This window comes from Oncorhynchus gorbuscha, linkage group LG24 (genome assembly GCF_021184085.1).
Source record: "Oncorhynchus gorbuscha isolate QuinsamMale2020 ecotype Even-year linkage group LG24, OgorEven_v1.0, whole genome shotgun sequence".
NCBI classification, from domain to species: domain Eukaryota; kingdom Metazoa; phylum Chordata; class Actinopteri; order Salmoniformes; family Salmonidae; genus Oncorhynchus; species Oncorhynchus gorbuscha.
Window position 1 is genome coordinate 29,531,174 of NC_060196.1, and position 23,670 is coordinate 29,554,843.

A 23,670-nucleotide genomic window follows, 5' to 3' on the forward strand; every position below is an offset into this window, starting at 1 on the left:
GAGTGCAGCATCAAAAGGACTTGTGGCTGCAAGGAGCCAAGGTAAGTTGCTAGCTAGCATTAAACTTATCTTATAAAAAACAATCAATCTTCACATAATCACTAGTTAACTACACATGGTTGATGATATTACTAGGTTAACTAGCTTGCCCGGCATTGCATATAATCAATGCGGTGCCTGTTAATTTATTATCGAATCACAGCCTACTTCAACTTCGCCAAACGGGTGATGATTTAACAAAAGAGCATTTGCGAAAAAAAGCACAATCGTTGCACAAATGTACCTAACCATAAACATCAATGCCTTTCTTAAAATCAATACACAGAAGTATATTTTTTAAAATTGCATATTTAGTTAAAATAAATTCATTTTAGCAGGCAATATTGTGTCAGTTCTTTGCGTTCAGTGCAAGCAGAGTCAGGGTATATATGCAACAGTTTGGGCCACCTGGCTCGTGTGAAGACCATTTCTTCCTAACAAAGACCGTAATTAATTTGTCAGAATGTTACATAATTACGACATAACATTGAAGGTTGTGCAATGTAACAGCAATATTTAGACTTAGGGATGCCACCCTTTAGATAAAATACGGAACAGTTCCGAATTTCACTGAAAGAATAAACATTTTGTTTTCAAAATGATAGTTTCCGGATTTGACCATATTAATGACCAAAGGCTTGTATTTATGTGTGTTTATTATATTATAATTTAGTCTATGATTTGATAGAGCAGTATGACTGAGGGGCGGTAGGCAGCAGCAGGCTCGTAAGCATTCATTCAAACAGCACTTTACTGCGTTTGCCAGCAGCTTTTAGCAATGCTTGAGGCACAGCGCTGTTTATGACTTCAAGCCTATTAACTCCAGAGATTAAGCTGGCTATACTAAAGTGCCTATATGAACATCCAATAGACAAAGGTATATGAAATACAAATGGTATTGAGAGAAACAGTCGACGCATCATATTTCATAGAATAATTTGCGGCGAAACATGAAAGGGGTTCCTTCGTTATTTTACCGTTCATGTCTTCCATAGGGAATGTCTTGATCTACTTCAAATAAAGTCTGTGTTTCGTGCAGGCTTAAACCGCCTCGGCGTTTTGATACCCGTGTAAATCTGGCTAGGATAAGGTAACGTTTGTCAACAAATTTTAAGAAATCCACTCTGCAAAAAAAAATGTTTTTCTTATATTTAGCCAATATTGATCAGAGTTACCGTGTCCTATGGATACCTACACCGTTATCAAACTGGCAAGGTGGTGTAAGCCTACACGAAACACAGACCTTATTTGAAGTGAATCTAAAAATATCCTATGGAATAAATGAATGAAGGAACGGCTTTTCAGATTTTGCTGGAAGGAGTCATGGGAATTATGAGTCACACTTTGGTAGTCAATTCCTACCATGCCAATTATTAAAATAAGATTTCCTGCATATAGAAATGACAGTTTATGTTTTCAACATTCATCACAGGTAACTGAAACTCTAGTTTTTTTATTATTCAAACATTTGAGAGTATTTGTGTCTCCTAAGCAGACTCTTCAGTGTCATTGTCACGTCAGAGAGCTGTGTGTGTGTGTGTGTGTGTGTGTGTGTGTGTGTGTGTGTGTGTGTGTGTGTGTGTGTGTGTGTGTGTGTGTGTGTGTGTGTGTGTGTGTGTGTGTGTGTGTGTGTGTGTGTGTGTGTGTGTGTGTGTGTGTGTGTGTGTGTGTGTGTGTGTGTGTGTGTGTGTATGATTATATTCATTTTACAGATGGCTGAGAAAAGCAGAGCATCAGTGTGGGACTATTTCATTGAATTGGCACCAGGGAAAGCCATGTGTCTTATTTTTGATAACTGTCATAATTACAAATATATATATAAAAACCGGCCAATCAATCGGTATCCCCTTTTTTTTGGGGTCTTAGAATAATCGGTATCGGCATTGAAATATCATAATCGGTCGACCTCTAATTTGTACCAATGATGTATATATACCCTGGATTGCTGATGCTTTGTATTGGCTACTGAGAGGCTTTGAAGACACCGGTCGGCCATATTGGCACTCCCCAGTAGGAGCAGTCCATAGTAATGAAAGGAATTGTACAGTATTTCAAATAAATGTTTCAAGGACAAAATGACATGTATTTAAGTTTTTTTTTGTAGTGGGGACAGTAACATTAGTACTCTCAAATAAATAATTGTATATATTTTTATTCGATTTATGTTTAGTTAACATAATTGAATTTGCATTAAGGTGTCTGTAACAGAAGATGAATGTAGACATTAATAAATGCATTTCTATAGCAAAATCGTTTTCACAATGGAGGAGTACCAAGATGGCTGTGCGATGGCTTCAATACAGAGCCCCCTGTCAGTCATCCAGGGTTTATATACATCATTGGTATGTACCTGGAAGGCGAGGTCGTGGTACTTCTGCTTCTCTTTGGGCCCCAGGGCGTACCACCACTCGCCCAGGATCTTGCTGACCGTGCGGTTGTCCTGGTTGGGGTGCCTCTGATGAACCAGTGCCCGGTGACGCTTGCTGAAAATCATGAACGCGTTCATTGGCCGCCGAATGTGGTCCTTTTCCCTCTAAGAGAGAGAGAGAGAAAGATACATGTGATAATGGGGTGCATGGAAGGGATGAGCCACAAGGAGTAGGTCGAATTTGCCCCTAATCACTGATACAGGGTCAGTTATTTTTTTGCCCCCTAATGGTAAGATTGGGATTGGGGGTCAGGTAATCTGATCCTCGATCTGTAGATAATGGCAATTTCTAGTTTGAGCTAATAGCACACAGAGAGAAGGACACATAATGTATGTGAGTGGGAGATATTGGGCTGAGAGACACAGATAAGAAAATAAAAGCCAGAGACAGACAAGCAGAGAGCTCACCTTTCTGTCTCCATCTTTGGGAAGGGCGCTGAGGGACTGAGTGCGCCTCTTGATAGGGCCCGTAGACGGGGCAGGATCATTGGCTACACCCGGAAAAAACCTGCCAATCAGAAACTCAATGTGATAGCGGCCTGCCAATCAGAAAGTCAGTGTGAATATGGCCTGCCAATCAGAAACTTAATGTGAATAAGGCCTGCCAATGAGAAACTTTATGTGAATATGGCCTGCCAATCAGAAACTTAATGTGAATATGGCCTGCCAATCAGAAACTTAATTGAATAAGGCCTGCCAATCAGAAACTTTATGTGAATATGGCCTGCCCATCAGAAACTTAATGTGAATAAGGCCTGCCAATCAGAAACTTAATGTGAATAAGGCCTGCCAATCAGAAACTTTATGTGAATATGGCCTGCCAATCAGAAACTTAATGTGAATAAGACCTGCCAATCAGAAACTTAATGTGAATAAGGCCTGCCAATCAGAAACTTTATGTGAATATGGCCTGCCAATCAGAAACTTAATGTGAATAAGGCCTGCCAATCAGAAACTTTATGTGAATATGGCCTGCCAATCAGAAACTTAATGTGAATAAGGCCTGCCAATCAGAAACTTAATGTGAATAAGGCCTGCCAATCAGAAACTTAATGTGAATAAGGCCTGCCAATCAGAAACGTAATGTGAATATGGCCTGCCAATCAGAAACTTTATGTGAATATGGCCTGCCAATCAGAAACTTAATGTGAATAAGACCTGCCAATCAGAAACTTTATGTGAATAAGGCCTGCCAATCAGAAACTTAATGTGAATAAGGCCTGCCAATCAGAAACTTAATGTGAATAAGGCCTGCCAATCAGAAACGTAATGTGAATATGGCCTGCCAATCAGAAACTTTATGTGAATATGGCCTGCCAATCAGAAACTTAATGTGAATAAGACCTGCCAATCAGAAACTTTATGTGAATAAGGCCTGCCAATCAGAAACTTAATGTGAATATGGCCTGCCAATCAGAAACATTTAATAATGTATGAATGTGTAGGACAGATTTTCCAATAATCTTCAATTCTGTGCTAATAGCTATTTCTTCAAGAGAATATGCCATTAGTAACATACTGTACCTGGATAAAGAAAGGTTGAGGAGGGCAAAAAGCTTGTATCCTTCTTCATCACTTAAATACCAAGCTAATGTTGTGGTTTTAAGTGGTACATTCTATGGTATACAAACACAACTATGACACTTTCTCTATGTAGGTCTCTCCATCAAACTAAAGATAATTCAACAATCAATGACGCCAGGGCAATTGAAAGGAACTGGTCTTTCCGACTGCAATGCAAGCATTTGTGATGGACTGTTCTAGAAAGCCATAGTGGGGCTGTCAAAGACTACAGACAACATTATTTCCTTTGACATCCCACTTGTAGTGTGTCACCTGCAATTAAAACAGTCGACACACACACCTTCGAACGACCATTAAACAACCTAGAAAAAAAAACAACGTACGGGTCGTCTGCATCGCTCTCCGTCTCGCTGTCGGCTCCACCTCTTTCTGCTCTTCCAGCTGGGGGGTCGTTGTCATTGGAGGAGGGTGGTGGGCGGGATGGAGACCCTTGCTCTGCGTCTGGTGGACCCACCCATCCGTCACTCACTACGGCCACCCCACAACGGGGCTCTGAGACAAGTGAGAAGGGAGTTAGTTGGTGGACGCTGGCTGTTTTTCGGCTCCGTGTCGTGGCACCCACCTTCTGCACAGTGCAATACTTCCAGAGAACGCATAGCCCCTAGTTGGTTATCCCTTACAATAAGAAGCTAAAATGGTTTAATGGAGAAATTATGATTATTGGACGCAATAATCAACTCAATGTAACTTGATCTCAAGGTAATTGCAAAAACATGCAGGTCGAATGTCACCAACATAATTTTTTTTTTTTTAAATGTACTGAGAGTTATTTATTTATGAAGTGATGCAGCAAATAGTGAAAGATGCAATACGGTATACTGTACACTAAATATCTTTACAAAATAAGTAAGTACAACACATGAGTTGTGTATGCAACCTGCCTAGAATAGGCCTATTTATTTCAACACGAGTGAAGTGTTAAACAAATCCTCACCTTTGCTCTGATTGACAAGCTGTTGGCCATCAGCGGGCTGGGCAGCCGCACTCGATTGGCTGGGCTCCAGGAAAGGGACCAATGAATGCCAAGGAAACACTGGCACTGAACGAGGCTCCACATTGGTCCATACTGTGGGAGGAAAAGGCAGATTCGGAAGGAAAATATTAAGAATAGTTGGTGATTTATTTTAAGTCTCAAATAGCAAGGGTTAACTGCAGTGGTTCCCAAACGTCTTTGTGCAGTGACGGCGTGACCATACTGAATTCTCCGCCATTTGAATTCTCTTGTGACCCTTAAGAAAAACAAAATATTTCCTGTCTGAGCAGTATTTAGTCATGCCCCTCTCAGCCCCATTGGGAATTGACCCACCATTTTGGAAAACACACACTCTTAGAAAAAAAGGGTTCCAAAAGGGTTCTTCGGCTGTCCCCATAGGATAACCCTTTTTGCTTTCAGATAAAACTATTTTGGGTTCCATGTTGAACCCTCTCTGTAAAGGGTTCTACGTGGAACTCAAAAGGGTTCTACCTGGAACCAGAAAGGGTTCTCCAAAAGGTTATCCGATGGGGATAGCCAAAGAACCCTTTTAGGCTCTGGATAGAACTTTTTTTTCTAAGAGTACACTGGTTAACAGTCATTGTGTCAAACAGTTCAAGGGAAAACTGATATATAGGGTCTCATTGGAAAAGCAACATAGGTCTTGATTAGTATATAATATGCTTCCATTATTTTAGATATTTAGGAAGTACATAATTGAGATCAAAGTCTCTTTTACAATGACAACCTAGTTGGTCAAGAACAACGTATACTTATATGGGCTTTTGCACATTAGAGCTGCTTAAGATTTTTGAGTCACATTGAGATTGATCCCTTGACATTTTCATATCACCAAGGATCTACTATGGTCCACACATACCAACACAGTCACGAGAAGGGCACGATAACACCTCTTCCCCCTCAGGAGGCTGAAAAGATTTGGCATGGGTCCTCAGATCTTCAAAAGGTTCTATAGCTGCACCATTGAGAGCATCTTGACTGGCCGCATCACCGCTTGGTATGGCAACTGCTTGGCATCCGGCCACAAGGCGATACAGAGGGTAGTGCATACAGCACAGTACATCACCGGGGCAGAGCTCCCTGCCATCCAGGACCTCTATACCAGGCGGTGTCAGTTCTCTCTGCTACAGCACGGCATGTCCCAAGTCTGGAACCAACAGGACCCTGAACAGCTTCTACCCCCATTCAGTCACAAGCACTTTAGTGAGGTCGGGCACTGATGTTGGGCGATTAGGCCTGGATCGCAGTCTGTTTCAATTCATCACAAAGGTGTTCGATGGGGTTGAGGTCAGGGCTCTGGCAGGCCAGTCAAGTTCTTCCACACCGATCTCGACAAACCATTTCTGTATGGACCTCGCTTTGTGAACGGGGGAATTGTCATGCTGAAACAGGAAAGGGCCTTTGCCAAAATGTTTCCAAAAAGTTGGAAGCACAGTATCGTCTAGAATGTCATTGTTTGCTGTAGCGATAAGATTTCCCTTCACTGGAACTAAGGGGCCTTGACCAAATCATGAAAAACAGCCCCAGACAATTATTCCTCCTCCACCAAACTTTACAGTTCAAATTACATTTTATCGGTCAAATACACATATTTAGCAGATGTTATTGTGGGTGTGGCGAAATGCTTGGCACTATGCATTTTGGCAGGTAGCGTCCTCCTGGCATCCGCCAAACCCAGATTCGTCCGTTGGACTGCCAGATGGTGAAGCGTGATTTATCACTCCAGTGAACGCATTTCCACTGCTCCAAAGTCCAATGGCGGCGAGCTTAACACCACTGCTTGGCATTGCCAATGCTTGGCATTGCACATGGGGATCTTAGGCTTGTGTGCAGTTGATTGGCCCTGGAAACCCAGTTCATGAAGCTTCAGACGAACAGTTATTGTGTTGACGTTGCTTCTAGTAGTGGCCTACCACTTCGTGGCTGAGCCGTTGTTGACCGGGGCAGTTGACAGGGGCAACTCTACCAGGGCAGAAATTTGACAAACTGACTTGTTGGAAAGGTGGCATCCTATGACGGTGCCACGTTGAAAGTCACTAAGCTCTTCAGTAAGGCCATTCTACTGACACATGTTTGTCTATGGAGATTGCATGGCTGTGTGCTTGACTTTACCTGTCAGCAACGCGTGTGGCTGAAATAGCCAAATCCACTCATTTGAAGGGTTGTCCACATACTTTTGTATATATAGTGTATCTACCTCAATTACCTCATACCTATATATAGCCAAGTTGTCGTTACTCATTGCGCATCTATTATTATGTGTTTGACTTATTATTCTATTATTTCTCTATTTTCTTTCTCTCTGCATTGATAGGACGGGCCCCCTAAGTAAGCATTCCACTGTTAGTCTACACCTGTTGTGTATGTGACAAATAACATTGGATTTAATTTGATGTTGGCCAGGTGAGATACTGTACATGACGAAGGATGACTGAGTTGCCTTTGGAGGATAGAGGGGTTTCTTCTCAGAAGTGTTTGAAGTCTTGAAACTTGCAAGCCCTCCTTGGGTAATCTCATGACACATGGGAGGGTGATGGCGGAGCACATTACTTCATGCACACACGCTGAGACTACTGCTCTAGACAGGGCTAGCTTTAAACATTCACTTCATCTCCCATTGACTTCAACGGGACCAAGTGAACCCCTCCCCCCCCCCCATAGAGTATAACGTGACAGAATGGTGGGGAGAAGCAGGATCCAATAAGCAAAGAGAGCTGCACTAATTCCATCGAGAGACAAATTATCCATGACAACACTGTAATACTTTTGGTCCTTCCCATTTCAGTGGGATAAAATAAAACCACTGGACTTGCCCTTGGTTACTCTGCCCGGGGTTGTGTATCGTCTGCTATACTGGGCTCTGTGTGTTTGTTTGTGTGAGTCCTCCCTGCTCTCAGCAGCCTTGCATGTTGAGACACGTCCCTCTTTCAAAGTTGAACTGAAACTGAAGCACACAGACCCACACCCCTTATCGCTCACTCATTGACCCCCCTGCCCCACACACACCACACACACACACACACACACACACACACACACACACACACACACACACACACACACACACACACACACACACACACACACACACACACACACACACACACACACACCACACGCCCCTTATCGCTCACTAATTGACCCCCCTGCTCCACCACACACACACACACACACACACACACACACACACACACACACACACACACACACACACACACACACACACACACACACACACACACACACACACACACACCCCTTATCGCTCACTCATTGACCCCCCTGCCCCACCACACACACACACACACACACACACACACACACACACACACACACACACACACACACACACACACACACACACACACACACACACACACACACACCCCTTATCGCACACTCGTTAACCGCCCTTACCCCACCACACACACCCACACCCCTTATCGCACACTCGTTGACCACCCCTGCCCCACCACACACACACACACACACACACACACACACACACACACACACACACACACACACACACACACACACACACACACACACACACACACCTTATCGCACACTCGTTGACCCCCTTCCCCCTGCCCCACCACACACACCCCTTATCGCACACTCGTTGACCCCCCTGCCCCACCACACACACCCCTTATCGCACACTCGTTGACCCCCTGGCCCACCACACACACAGACTCACACCCCTTATCGCATACTCGTTGACCACCCCTGCACCACACACACACACACACACACACACACACACACACACACACACACACACACACACACACACACACACACACACACACACACACACACACACACACACACACACACACACACACACACAGAGCCACACCCCTACAAACATTCTGAAAGACATAACAGACGACAACCACAAAACGTTATGCTACCTTACGCCTGACACAGCACTCTTGCGGCCATGTTGCACCATTTCACCACACTCAAATGTACAATTATTGTCGCTGAAGTCACTAATTTTTAAACATACGTAACTGCCAAAAATAATGAAAATACTTGAGTAAATGAGGGTTCTGGCGCCTTTGCTATGGTGTGGGGGTGCATTTTCCTGGCATGGTTGAGAACCACACAACCCCTTAGAGGGCAAGGTAAACGGCAAGAAATACACAGCCATTCTGAGTGATCACCTTCAACCTGTGGTGAATCGTTTCTACCCTGATGGGAGTGGTCTCCCTCTCTTCCAGGTTGACAATGCCCCCATCTGCAGGGCACGAGTGGTCACTGAATGGTCTGATGAGCATGAAAACGATGTAAACCATATGCCGTGGCTGCCTCAGTCACCAGATCTCTACTCAATTGAACACTTATGGGAGATTCTGGAGCAGCGCCTGAGTGAGCTTTTTCCACCGCAGTCAACAAAACACCAACTGATGTAATTTATTGTGGAAGAATGATGTCGCATAACTGCAATGATAACTATTCCCATATCACTGATGTATGTTACTATGATGTCTATAAACCCCTAACATCTATAGACCGCTATATACTAACCCTTATACACCTCTATTAACTAACCCCTATACAACTCTATATACTAACCCCTATACACCTCTATATACTAACCCCTATACACCTCTCTATACTAACCCCTATACACCTCAATATACTAACCCCTATACACCTCAATATACTAACCCCTATACACCTCTATATACTAACCCCTATACAACTCTATATACTAACCCCGATACACCTCGTATACTAACCCCTATACACCTCTATATATTTCTATATACTAACCCCTATACACCTCTATATACTAACCCCTATACACCTCTATATACTAACCCCTATACACCTCTATATACTAACCCCTATTCACCTCTATATACTAACCCCTATACACCTCTATATACTAACCCCTATACACCTCTATATACTAACCCCTATACACCTCTATATACTAACCCCTATTCACCTCTATATACTAACCCCTATACACCTCTATATACTAACCCCTATACACAGCTATAGACCTCTATAAACTAACCCCTATACACCTCTATATACTAACCCCTATACAACTCTATAGACCTCTATATACTAACCCCTATACACCTCTCTATACTAACCACTATACATCTCTATATACTAACCCCTATACTCCTCAATATACTAACCCCTATACCCCTCTATATACTAACCCCTATACATCTCTATATACTAACCTCTATAGACCTCTATATACTAACCCCTATACACCTCTATATACTAACCCCTATACACCTCTATAGATTTCTATATACTAACCCCTATATACCTCTATAGACCTCTATATACTAACCCCTATATACCTCTATAGACCTCTATATACTAACCCCTATATACCTCTATAGACCTCTATATACTAACCCCTATACACCTCTATATACTAACTCTATATACTAACCCCGATACACCTCTCTATACTAACCCCTATACATCTCTATATACTAACCTCTATACACCTCTATACACCTCTATATACTAACCCCTATACACCTCTATATACTAACCTCTATACATCTCTATATACTAACCCCTATTCACCTCTATATACTAACCCGTATACACCTCTATATACTAACCCCTATACACCTCTATAGACCTCTATATACTAACCCCTATACACCTCTATATACTAACCACTATACACTCTATATACTAACCCTATACACCTTTATACATTAACCCCTACACACCTCTATATACTAACCCTGATACACCTCTATATACTAACCGCTATACACCACTATGTACTAACCCCCATACACCTCTATATACTAACCCCTTTACACCTCTATAGACCTCTATATACTAACCCCTATAAACCTCTATATACTAACTCTATATACTAACCCCTATACACCTCTATATACACCTTTATAAACTAACCCCTATACACGTCTATATACTAACCCCTATACACCTCTATATACTATCCTCTATATTCACCTCTATATACTAACCCCTATTCACCTCTATATACTAACCCCTATACCACTCTATACACTAACCCCTATACACCTCTATATACTAACCCCTATACACCTCTCTATACTAACCCTGATACACCTCGTATACTAACCCCTATACACCTCTATATACTAACCCCTATATACCTCTATATACTAACCCATATACACCTCTATAGACCTCTATATACTAACCCCTATACACCTCTATATACTAACTCTATATACTAACCCCTATACACCTCTATATACTAATCCCTATACACCTCTATATACTAACCCCTATAGATCTCTATATACTAACCCCTATACACCTCTATAGACCTCTACATACTAACCCCTATACACCTCTATATACTAACTCTATATACTAACCCCTATACACCTCTATATACTAATCCCTATACACCTCTAAATACTAACCCCTATACACCTCTATATACTAACCCCTATACACCTCGATATACTAACCTCTATATACTAACCCCTATTCACCTCTATATACTAACCCCTATACACCTCTATATAGTAACCCCTATACACCTCTATATACTAACCCCTATACACCTCTATATACTAACCCCTATATACCTCTATATACTAACCCCTATACACCTAGATATACTAACCTCTATACATCTCTATATACTAACCCCTATTCACCTCTATATACGAACCCGTATACATCTCTATATACTAACCCCTATACACCTCTATAGACCTCTATATACTAACCCCTATACACCTCTATATACTAACCACTATACACTCTATATACTAACCCTATACACCTCTATACATTAACCCCTACACACCTCTATATACTAACCCTGATACACCTCTATATACTAACCGCTATACACCACTATGTACTAACCCCCATACACCTCTATATACTAACCCCTTTACCTCTCTATAGACCTCTATATACTAACCCCTATAAACCTCTATATACTAACTCTATATACTAACCCCTATACACCTCTATATACACCTTTATAAACTAACCCCTATACACGTCTATATACTAACCCCTATACACCTCTATATACTAACCTCTATATTCACCTCTATATACTAACCCCTATTCACCTCTATATACTAACCCCTATACACCTCTATACACTAACCCCTATACACCTCTATATACTAACCCCTATACACCTCTCTATACTAACCCCGATACACCTCGTATACTAACCCCTATACACCTCTATATACTAACCCCTATACACCTCTCTATACTAACCCCGATACACCTCGTATACTAACCCATATACACCTCTATATACTAACTCTATATATTAACCCCTATATACCTCTATATACTAATCCCTATACACCTCTATATACTAACCCCTATAGATCTCTATATACTAACCCCTATAGACCTCTATAGACCTCTATATACTAACCCCTATACACCTCTATATACTAACTCTATATACTAACCCCTATACACCTCTATATACTAATCCCTATACACCTCTATATACTAACCCCTATACACCTCTATATACTAACCCCTATACACCTCGATATACTAACCTCTATATACTAACCCCTATTCACCTCTATATACTAACCCCTATTCACCTCTATATACTAACCCCTATACCACTCTATACACTAACCCCTATACACCTCTATATACTAACCCCTATACAACTCTATAGACCTCTATATACTAACCCCTATACACCTCTCTATACTAACCACTATACATCTCTATATACTAACCCCTATACTCCTCAATATACTAACCCCTATACCCCTCTATATACTAACCCCTATACATCTCTATATACTAACCTCTATAGACCTCTATATACTAACCTCTATAGACCTCTATATACTAACCCCTATACACCTCTATATACTAACCCCTATACACCTCTATAGATTTCTATATACTAACCCCTATATACCTCTATAGACCTCTATATACTAACCCCTATATACCTCTATAGACCTCTATATACTAACCCCTATATACCTCTATAGACCTCTATATACTAACCCCTATACACCTCTATATACTAACTCTATATACTAACCCCTATATACTAACCCCGATACACCTCTCTATACTAACCCCTATACATCTCTATATACTAACCTCTATACACCTCTATATACTAACCCCTATACACCTCTATATACTAACCCCTATACACCTCTATATACTAACCTCTATACATCTCTATATACTAACCCCTATTCACCTCTATATACTAACCCGTATACACCTCTATATACTAACCCCTATACACCTCTATAGACCTCTATATACTAACCCCTATACACCTCTATATACTAACCACTATACACTCTATATACTAACCCTATACACCTTTATACATTAACCCCTACACACCTCTATATACTAACCCTGATACACCTCTATATACTAACCGCTATACACCACTATGTACTAACCCCCATACACCTCTATATACTAACCCCTTTACACCTCTATAGACCTCTATATACTAACCCCTATAAACCTCTATATACTAACTCTATATACTAACCCCTATACACCTCTATATACACCTTTATAAACTAACCCCTATACACGTCTATATACTAACCCCTATACACCTCTATATACTATCCTCTATATTCACCTCTATATACTAACCCCTATTCACCTCTATATACTAACCCCTATACCACTCTATACACTAACCCCTATACACCTCTATATACTAACCCCTATACACCTCTCTATACTAACCCTGATACACCTCGTATACTAACCCCTATACACCTCTATATACTAACCCCTATATACCTCTATATACTAACCCATATACACCTCTATAGACCTCTATATACTAACCCCTATACACCTCTATATACTAACTCTATATACTAACCCCTATACACCTCTATATACTAATCCCTATACACCTCTATATACTAACCCCTATAGATCTCTATATACTAACCCCTATACACCTCTATAGACCTCTACATACTAACCCCTATACACCTCTATATACTAACTCTATATACTAACCCCTATACACCTCTATATACTAATCCCTATACACCTCTATATACTAACCCCTATACACCTCTATATACTAACCCCTATACACCTCGATATACTAACCTCTATATACTAACCCCTATTCACCTCTATATACTAACCCCTATACACCTCTATATAGTAACCCCTATACACCTCTATAGACCTCTATATACTAACCCCGATACACCTCGTATACTAACCCATATACACCTCTATATACTAACCCCTATACACCTCTATATACTAACCCCTATACACCTCTATATACTAACCCCTATACACCTCTATATACTAACCCCTATATACCTCTATATACTAACCCCTATACACCTAGATATACTAACCTCTATACATCTCTATATACTAACCCCTATTCACCTCTATATACGAACCCGTATACATCTCTATATACTAACCCCTATACACCTCTATAGACCTCTATATACTAACCCCTATACACCTCTATATACTAACCACTATACACTCTATATACTAACCCTATACACCTCTATACATTAACCCCTACACACCTCTATATACTAACCCTGATACACCTCTATATACTAACCGCTATACACCACTATGTACTAACCCCCATACACCTCTATATACTAACCCCTTTACCTCTCTATAGACCTCTATATACTAACCCCTATAAACCTCTATATACTAACTCTATATACTAACCCCTATACACCTCTATATACACCTTTATAAACTAACCCCTATACACGTCTATATACTAACCCCTATACACCTCTATATACTAACCTCTATATTCACCTCTATATACTAACCCCTATTCACCTCTATATACTAACCCCTATACACCTCTATACACTAACCCCTATACACCTCTATATACTAACCCCTATACACCTCTCTATACTAACCCCGATACACCTCGTATACTAACCCCTATACACCTCTATATACTAACCCCTATACACCTCTCTATACTAACCCCGATTCATCTCGTATACTAACCCATATACACCTCTATATACTAACTCTATATATTAACCCCTATATACCTCTATATACTAATCCCTATACACCTCTATATACTAACCCCTATAGATCTCTATATACTAACCCCTATAGACCTCTATAGACCTCTATATACTAACCCCTATACACCTCTATATACTAACTCTATATACTAACCCCTATACACCTCTATATACTAATCCCTATACACCTCTATATACTAACCCCTATACACCTCTATATACTAACCCCTATACACCTCGATATACTAACCTCTATATACTAACCCCTATTCACCTCTATATACTAACCCCTATACACCTCTATATAGTAACCCCTATACACCTCTATAGACCTCTATATACTAACCCCGATACACCTCGTATACTAACCCATATACACCTCTATATACTAACCCCTATACACGTCTATATACTAACCCCTATACACCTCTATATACTAACCTCTATATTCACCTCTATATACTAACCCCTATTCACCTCTATATACTAACCCCTATACACCTCTATACACTAACCCCTATACACCTCTATATACTAACCCCTATACACCTCTATATACTAACCCCTATCCTATACACCTCTATATACTAACCCCTATACAACCCAATAATAATTGTTGTCTTACCTGTCCCGGGTCGTCCAATGATGATGTCCTTGCGGGGTGCAGGGTGAGGGGACTCGGCTGGTAGGATGAGGGGCAGCAGGGCGGTTGGAGAGGGGTGGCAGGCTACCGGCTGGGGCAATGCCCCTCCAATGGCGTCCTGGTGCCCGCCGGGCTTCCTCTCCCACTCCCTTCCTCCTGATCCAGAGCTGGAGAGGGCGGAGCCAGTCGAGGAGATGGAGGCGGAGCCACCACTGAGGGTGGGGCTGGAGTGGGCAGGGTGTCCGGCGACGGCTGGGGTCAGGGACTGGGAGGAGGTTACAAGGACAAGGGTGGAGGCGGGGTTTCGCAGGAGGACTGCGCCATTGGTGGTGGCGCCGTTGATGGGCACGGGTGCTTGGAGGCCGGTGGCAAGGTGCAGGGGCTGGCTGTGCTCTCTGGAGGAGCGGCCTCCTCCTCCCCTCCTCACCAGGGGTCCATCTGTGAACTTGGCCAGGGGGACGTCGGGGTTCCGCACGATGACGGGGGAGTCTCGCAGGGGCACGACGCGGCGGGGGCTGGGGTCCTGGGGAAGGGGAGAGGGAGGGGTGGGAGACACCAGCATTGGCGGGGGGGTGGAGGCGGCGGAGGACGGGGGGCGGCTGGTGGCGCTCCGGGGCCGGGGGAAGGAGAGTGAGGAGGGGGTGGTGGGCTGGCTTTGAGGAGAGAGCACCCTGAAGGCGGCTGGGCTTAGGCCTATATTCTCCCCTAACTGCTGGTCGGACTTGGAGTAATCCTGGGCAGAGAGGGGCAGGGGCGGAGGAAGGGCATCAAGTTTCCGCTTGCTGGGGCTCATGGGCACAGTGAAGGTGAGGTTGGTCTGGAAGGTGGGTACGATGCCCGACAGGTGGCGCTCGCGCTCCGAGCCCGGCGTACCCACCTTAGTGCCGCTCAGGTGGCGGTGGCGGCGAGGGGTGAGCGAAGGCGGCGCCGTGATGGGGCTGAAGGTGGCCGGGCGGAAGACGAAGAGCGGGGAAGGCGAGGGCGACGGTGTGGGCGAGAAGGGCGACTGGTTGGAGATGGGAGAGAAGGAAGGCGTGCCCGAGCGGGAGCTGCCCAGAGATACCAGCATTGTGGCCGCCTCGCACTCATCAAAGTCGAAGCGTGATAAGTCCTGGGGCAGGAGCGAGGGCAGGACCAGGCGGGGTCGTGAATCCCCTCCCCTACTGCTCGCTTCGCTGCTGTCTCGCGACGTATTGTCCCAGTCGAACTCTGAACTGGTCCGGCCGCCGCCCAGCCTCAGATCTGACGGGGTTAGGGTGCCCGTACTGCTGGCCCCGCCACGGTCTCTGCCCCCTCCGCTGGCCTCCATCTCTTTAGTTCTCATGGAGAGATGACGCGAGCAGTAGCCTCTTCTCTGGGACTCCTTAGAGCAGCCCTCTCTGGAGCACAGCCTCCTCCACTGCTTGCCGTTGAACTTCTTGCGGATGCCCGTGGGGGTACACACCACGTCGCCCTTCTTGTACTTCTGCTGGGCCGCCGTGAGCGGGGTGCGGGAGCGCGACGAGGAAGTCGAACCCGAGCCTCCACCCCCTCCAGATGCGCCGTGGGAGTTGGAGTTTGAAGAGGGCGGCTTATCCAGGGAGCCGCGGGAGGATGAGGAGGACAGAGGAGGGAGCTGAGAGGTGGCGATGACGGCCGCCCCCGCTGCCAGTGCTCCCGACTCAAGCCCCAGTAGCACCGTGGGGGAGGGAGGGGGGTGGGGGTTGAGGGCCAGGTGGGGGCCCACCAGCGGGGTGCCTCCGAGGCTCCGGACCACAGACAGGTGGGGGCTGAGGTAGCCCGGGGGCGGCTTGGAGAGTATGTGCCTGTGTTGGGACACCGTCAGTGGGCCTGTGTTGACCGCCCCCCCCGCCGCCCCCATGGGCACCATGCTGAAGTGAGACACCTCTATGTCCTCCTCGGGGGTCAGGGGCATGAAGTGGTGGTGCTGCTTGGCCCTCTCTCGGTTATCTCTCTCTTGTTTCCTCTGGAGCTCCCGCTCTCTCTCCACCAGGTCCTTCTCTCGCTCCCAGTCTCTTCCGGGCACCAGACTCAGCACCGAGGCGGGGGTGACGGGGGAGCTGACAGTGGAGGAAGACGAGGAGGCGGGGGCCGTTCCAGGGTATGAAAGCCTCCCCAACACGGACCCAGCCACAGTCGCGCTGAGCCCCATCCCACGGCTGAGGCGACACAGCTCCTGCTCCACCTCTATCTCATCCCTGTCCTCTTTCTCTCTCTCCCTCTCTCGCCCTCTCTTGGCGGCGGCATCGCTTTCCTCTCGCCCCCCTCCGCAGGGTCCCAGGTCCAGGTCCCAGGGGGGCACCAGCAGGCGGAGGCTCTGGCGGGACACCCACACAGCGGTCGGAGTGCCCACCCTGCCATCCCCTTCCTCATCCCCTGGGGGCACTCTATCCTCTAATAACACTCTATAGGGGTAGGACACAGCCGGGTGGGAGTCCACCTGGGTGACCAGGCCCTCTCGGTACCACTGGCGCTGGGCCTCTGTGGTGCCGCCGTCCTCGTTGCCTCCGAAGGGCACGCACACAGGGGTGCCGATGGGGACTGCTTGGGAGCCGGGCGGCGGGGCGTCCATGATAATGTCCACGGGTCCCTGGGCGCCCTCACGAAATGGGTAGCGGTAAAGCTCCTTCTCGTCGTTCAGCTGCACCTCCAGGCTGCCGTGCTCGCCGCTCACCCGCCGAACCACGCCCGCTCTGAACACTGAGTCCATGCTCTCCCTACCCCCTCCTCCGTTCTCCTCTTCCCCCTTTACAGTCCTCCTCCGAGCCTGCCTGGCTAGCACCCGCTGGTTCTTTAGACCTTTGGCCAGGGCGTCGGCTAGCGCGTCCGACAGGCTCTGTGGGGTCGGAGTTTGCGGGGTGCTACGTTGCACCAGGGCCAGGGTGTGTGCTTCGGGGGTGGGGTTGGCGTGGTGAGAGTTGGAGCGGTGTGGCTCGCTCACGTCTAGGTCGTGTTCGCTGGCCGTGTCAGTAGAGGAGCAGCGGACAGGGCTGGGGGAGATTTCTCTGCCTCCCTCTGGGCCTCTCCTGTCTCTGTCCCCTGTGGGAGGGGGTCCAGGTGTGTTGTCCCTGTCCTGTGGTGGAGCTATAGTGGTAATGTAGTCCTCCACTGGTCTCCTGGTCTGACTGTTGATGTCAGTGAGCGAACCGCCCTCCCTCGCCGCTGACCCGGGCCCCGAAGATAAGCTCGACAACTGACTTCCGGCATTACTGTCACTGTGAGCACTATTTCTGTTCAGTGGAGGCGCGCCTGTGTTGCCGGGGCCTCCGTGGTTGGCGGCGGCAGCGGCGGCGGCGGCGGCAGCACAGTGCTCAGAGGTGTACTTCTTCTTGGGGACGCGGGCCTTGAAGGTGGCCGTCTTGCGGTTGGACGAGGGGTTGGGGCTGTTGGCAGCGCTGGTGGCGCTGCTGCTGCTGTCTGTGCTGTGGGCGCTCAGCGATTTGAAGCTCCCTGGGAGGGAGTCCTCCGACTTCCCAGGGAGGGGCCCTGCTGCTGCGGCCGCTGTCTCTGGGACCCGGGGCCCCTCTCTGTGGCCCTCCCTCTCTGGCGTGGCCATCGTTGTGAGTGTCACCGACTCCTCCTGAGAAGACTCTGAGTGAGATGAGGTTTGGGGTGAGGTCTGACTTTTGGGGGATCGGTCTCTGTTCTCGTCCGAGTCTCTTTTCTCTCCACTGTCCCCTGTCCCCCGTCTCTTCCCCCCTTTGGCTCGGGTCGACGGGGGCGAGCGCCTTCCTTGCTTTTTAATCGGCTTCATCTCTGCATTGGGAGGTTTCTTGACTATTTACAGTGGCTTAATTTTCCAGAATCTTTGTTCCTCTCTCCTCCCTCTATTTCCCTGCTCTTCCAGCTCCTCTCTCTCTTCTCTTCCTTTCCTCTTTCTGTTTCTCCAGCTCTTTCCACCTTATTCCAGACCCTGAAACGGAGCAGAGCGTAACAATGGATGGATTATTCATGTGGCGAATGCATTGTGACATTATACAAATCCTATTCACCAGGTAAGGTAGCGGTGGGGAGAAGTGGTCGTCAAAGAAGAACTGGGCCCAGTTTAACCAAATAATTTACAGACCTATTCTATAAAGCCATGTATTTTGTGTCCTTGGTAATGCATTCATTCTTGATATGAACGATGAATCATTCAACTCAAGAAGTAATGGGTATTACCATTTTATTACAAAATCATTTCACATGAATTTCACTGAGTGTACAAAATATTAGGGAAAACGGCTATTTTTCCATTACATAGACTGACCACATGAATCCAGGTGAAAGCTAAGTCTTGATACAACTGAGACACGGCTTGTGTGTGTGTGTGTGTGTGTGTGTGTGTGTGTGTGTGTGTGTGTGTGTGTGTGTGTGTGTGTGTGTGTGTGTGTGTGTGTGTGTGTGTGTGTGTGTGTGTGTGTGTGTGTGTGTGTGTGTGTGTGTGTGTGTGTGTGTGTGTGTGTGTGTGCCATTCAGAGGGTGAATGGGCAAGAGAACATTTTTTAGTATCACATATAATTATACACATAACACTGTGTGAATACAAATGAAACCATAATGAAGCAATCTTATATAGTGTGTAAAGTAATATAACAATATAGCAGAATAGTGGCGAGCATTTGGAAATGCTTGTCCAGACAAGTCTGCACCCACACACACACACACACACAGAGGCACACACACAAACACACAGACACACTGTCTCTATCTCTCTCTCTGGTTTCTTGGCTATGACAGTTGAGGAGGGGGAATTCCTTCTTGTTCACTCGCATTTCTCTCTTTATCTTACTCACTCGTTCTTTCTCTCTCTCTCTCTGGTTCTCGGTGGTGACCTTCATCTATTTCGTAGCTGAACCAATCCGCCCCTACAATCCACACTTCCTGTCATGGACCATTACCTAACTTCCTGCTACTTCATTATCCTCTCTCTTTAGCCCTCTCTTCTCCTTAGATTTCATACCAACAACCACTCTCTCATTTCGAGGCATTTTTCACTGCCAGGGAAAACATCGATGTTGCTCGAATGCTGACAAATTTGGTTGACAGAGACGAACTGAAAACCAACAGGTTTGGTTTGGGGTTTTCTATTGAAACAGGCAGCGCCATGTGTTGTAGGCCTAGCATGCTTACATTCTGGGTCGTTTGTTCCAGCACACAGTTCCCGTCCGCCTCAGAGTTTCAGACAACACAACGCCGTGATTCAACAAAAAGTCTATCTAATCCTCTAACAAAGCAGGACCAAAGACAGACATCAAAGTCTAGACAAAATGATATTGTGGAGTATGAGTTTGCTTTCATCACGTTAGGATCGAATGCTGGATGTCATGGAGAAATTATATTTATTGAATATTAGGTTGTTACAATGTCATGTACGTCTAGTAATTGAATTATTTTTGCTGTACAGAAGAACTCTACGGTATCTATCTACTTGTAATGAGAAACTACAGACCTGCGTTGTTGTGACCACACTACACGTAGACTGCTGTTTGATAACACACACAGTTGCAAACCAGTACCTGTGTTATGCAAATTATATTTGGGAGACTTGCGATTGCTTTCAAAGAACTGTCATCATAAAAGTAATTTGTCGCCTCACTTTTTTCAAGTTAGAAGTGTGCACATTTGTTTACTCAATAGTGGACACCTGGCAAGTATGTGGGTGAGTGTCATAATTATAACCATTTTCGATAAATGAAGGTACGACGCATTTCCCTTCTAAATGTATGAGCCTTATGCATTTATCAATATTGCATCAACGTTCACTTTGGGCTCCAGAGTGGCGCAGCTGTCTAAGACACTGGATCTCAGTGCTAGAGGCGTCACTAGTTCGAATCCCTGGTTTGAATCCAGGCTGTTTCACAACCGGCCGTGATTGGGAGTCCCATAGGGAGGGCGTCGCACAAATGGCCCAGCGTCGTCCGGGTTTGGCCGGTGTAGGCCGTCATTGTACATAAGAATTTGTTCTTAGTTAAATACAGGTTACAAAAATATATTTTGCCCATATTTACGCTGTGTAAACCCTAGCATGCTGAACCATTACCATGTTATAGCATTGTCATTGGTCACCATTGGAGAACTTGTGGTAATATCCTATGTGAGCATAATGAAAATCAATGTTCACATAACATCCCAATGTGAACAGACGTCAATTCTACGTTGGTTAAACGTAATGTAATTTAAACGAAGTGGGGGGAAAAACGTTGATTCAACCGGTGTGTGCACAGTGGGATGAATTTCCACCTCTACAATTACGATACATAACTATAAAACGATGAGAACTACTGGAGAACATTGACCTATAGTGCAACTACCGGATAATTTACAAACTTCACGTAGGGCCTGCCTACCAAAGTACTTAGGCTGAATGTAGATCAAAAACAAGCAACAACCCTAAACTGAAGTATTGTTAAATGCAAACGAAAGCAAGAACCGGGGAACTGTTACTTTTGCTGAATAGTAACGTTGCTGTGCGATATATGTGTCAACCACTCTTATTGGTCGTAGTGCTTTTGCGATTACTATCAGCTTACTACACAACAGGGCCGTGAAGTCCAGTGACGCAGGTCTAACAACACAAGGCCGCTTAGCAAAATCTTCTTCGTGGAACATTTAACACGGGACATTAAACACTTAAAGGCCTAGTAATTCCAAAATATGGTGCTGTGGAACAACTCATCAAAAGGTATTGACAAACAGATTTAGGCTTACTTAAATCGAACAATATGTCATGAACGTTAGTTACATCGTGCGACAGCAGCCAAAGTAATTATGCTGCGAATTCATTCGTGACAACCGTTGTCAAATGTGGACATTACTCGATGCAACTTAGGAACTAATTTACCGGCGAGTGCAAACTGCAACGTTGTACATTAAGTTACAATAAAAAGTAAAAAAAAATTGTGGACACAACGCAGAAACGCGGCCCACAAGCCTGCAGGCGAAGGACAGATTCAAATAGACATTTTGTATCGCGAATAGTAGCCTAGGTAGAGATAATAAAGCTAATAACTATGTGGGTGATGCAGATTGCTTCGATGTTTGCTTTCAATCGCAACCTAAAGAAAAACACTTCTAGGAAGTCTCAGTCTTAATAATGGCAGTTATGGCGTTGAATATTTTCTGGGGGAAAAGTTTTAGGCTGACAATCCACCCGCACCGCTCCCTTTTCATTAAGTGTGGCATCCAATCCTCTCTTTACTTCTCTCCGTAGAGTATTATAACAAATTAATATATAATTGTATTAGTAGTTACAGAGGGTGCTTATTATTCGCAACGTCTACAACGTAGCAGGTCGACAAAGCAAAACAGGCTACTGCAGCGCTGCAGAAGAAAGATTTGTAGGTTTTACTCACCACAAAATTATTTTCAATGCAGATATTTATCGAGTCAGTAGCGAAATCGTTAGTAGGCCTATAGTCGGATATCCAGGATTGACATTTAACAGACTGTCACATTATCTTTCTTCTGTAAAGCAACTTAAAGGAGGAAAAACTACTGACTGCTCTGTACATTCTACTCTACAGTCGCAAAATGGTGAATGAAGCCCAAAGCCTTGACACTAGTCCATCTAGCCAATCAGAGGACACATTTGAGTACAGTAGCCAGTAGATTTCATGAATCCAAGGAACTACATGGCCATGTATATTTGATTGACACCGTGTTTAGTCGAATCGTGCTGTGGCAAAACACCAAACAGCTGTTTAGGACAGGGCTGAGGCATCCAATAGTGCTTTAGGGGAGGTCTGCTGACAGGGAGTAGGCGGGCGAATGGAATAAAAATAATACTCCTCACCAATCTACAAACGCATACAGCGGAGATAACAGTCCTATAAAAATTGGAATTTGGGACCTGATGTTCTTTAACGCTCGTGTTTTGCAGTTGTGGTAATATAAGGACATCTGTTGTAAAATAATAATAATTAAAAAACATTTAACCTGTAGCTTA

General features: G+C 44.8%; 1 protein-coding gene across 4 annotated transcripts in view; it reads right to left on the reverse strand.

The window, feature by feature from the left end:
* cica (capicua transcriptional repressor a) overlaps nt 1-23,263 on the reverse strand; it is a 49,271-nt gene extending 26,008 nt beyond the window's left edge. For all 4 annotated transcript variants that reach the window (XM_046327558.1, XM_046327557.1, XM_046327555.1 and 1 more), the window contains exons 1-6: nt 23,078-23,263; nt 15,726-19,656; nt 4,986-5,117; nt 4,375-4,543; nt 2,876-2,975; nt 2,390-2,572 (exon numbers count right to left, since the gene is read on the reverse strand). In XM_046327558.1, the coding sequence (XP_046183514.1) occupies nt 2,390-2,572; nt 2,876-2,975; nt 4,375-4,543; nt 4,986-5,117; nt 15,726-19,497 (4,356 nt within the window). In that variant the 5' untranslated portion in view covers nt 19,498-19,656; nt 23,078-23,263. The remainder of the gene's footprint in view (nt 1-2,389; nt 2,573-2,875; nt 2,976-4,374; nt 4,544-4,985; nt 5,118-15,725; nt 19,657-23,077) is intronic.
* Between the last annotated feature and the right edge of the window lie 407 nt (nt 23,264-23,670).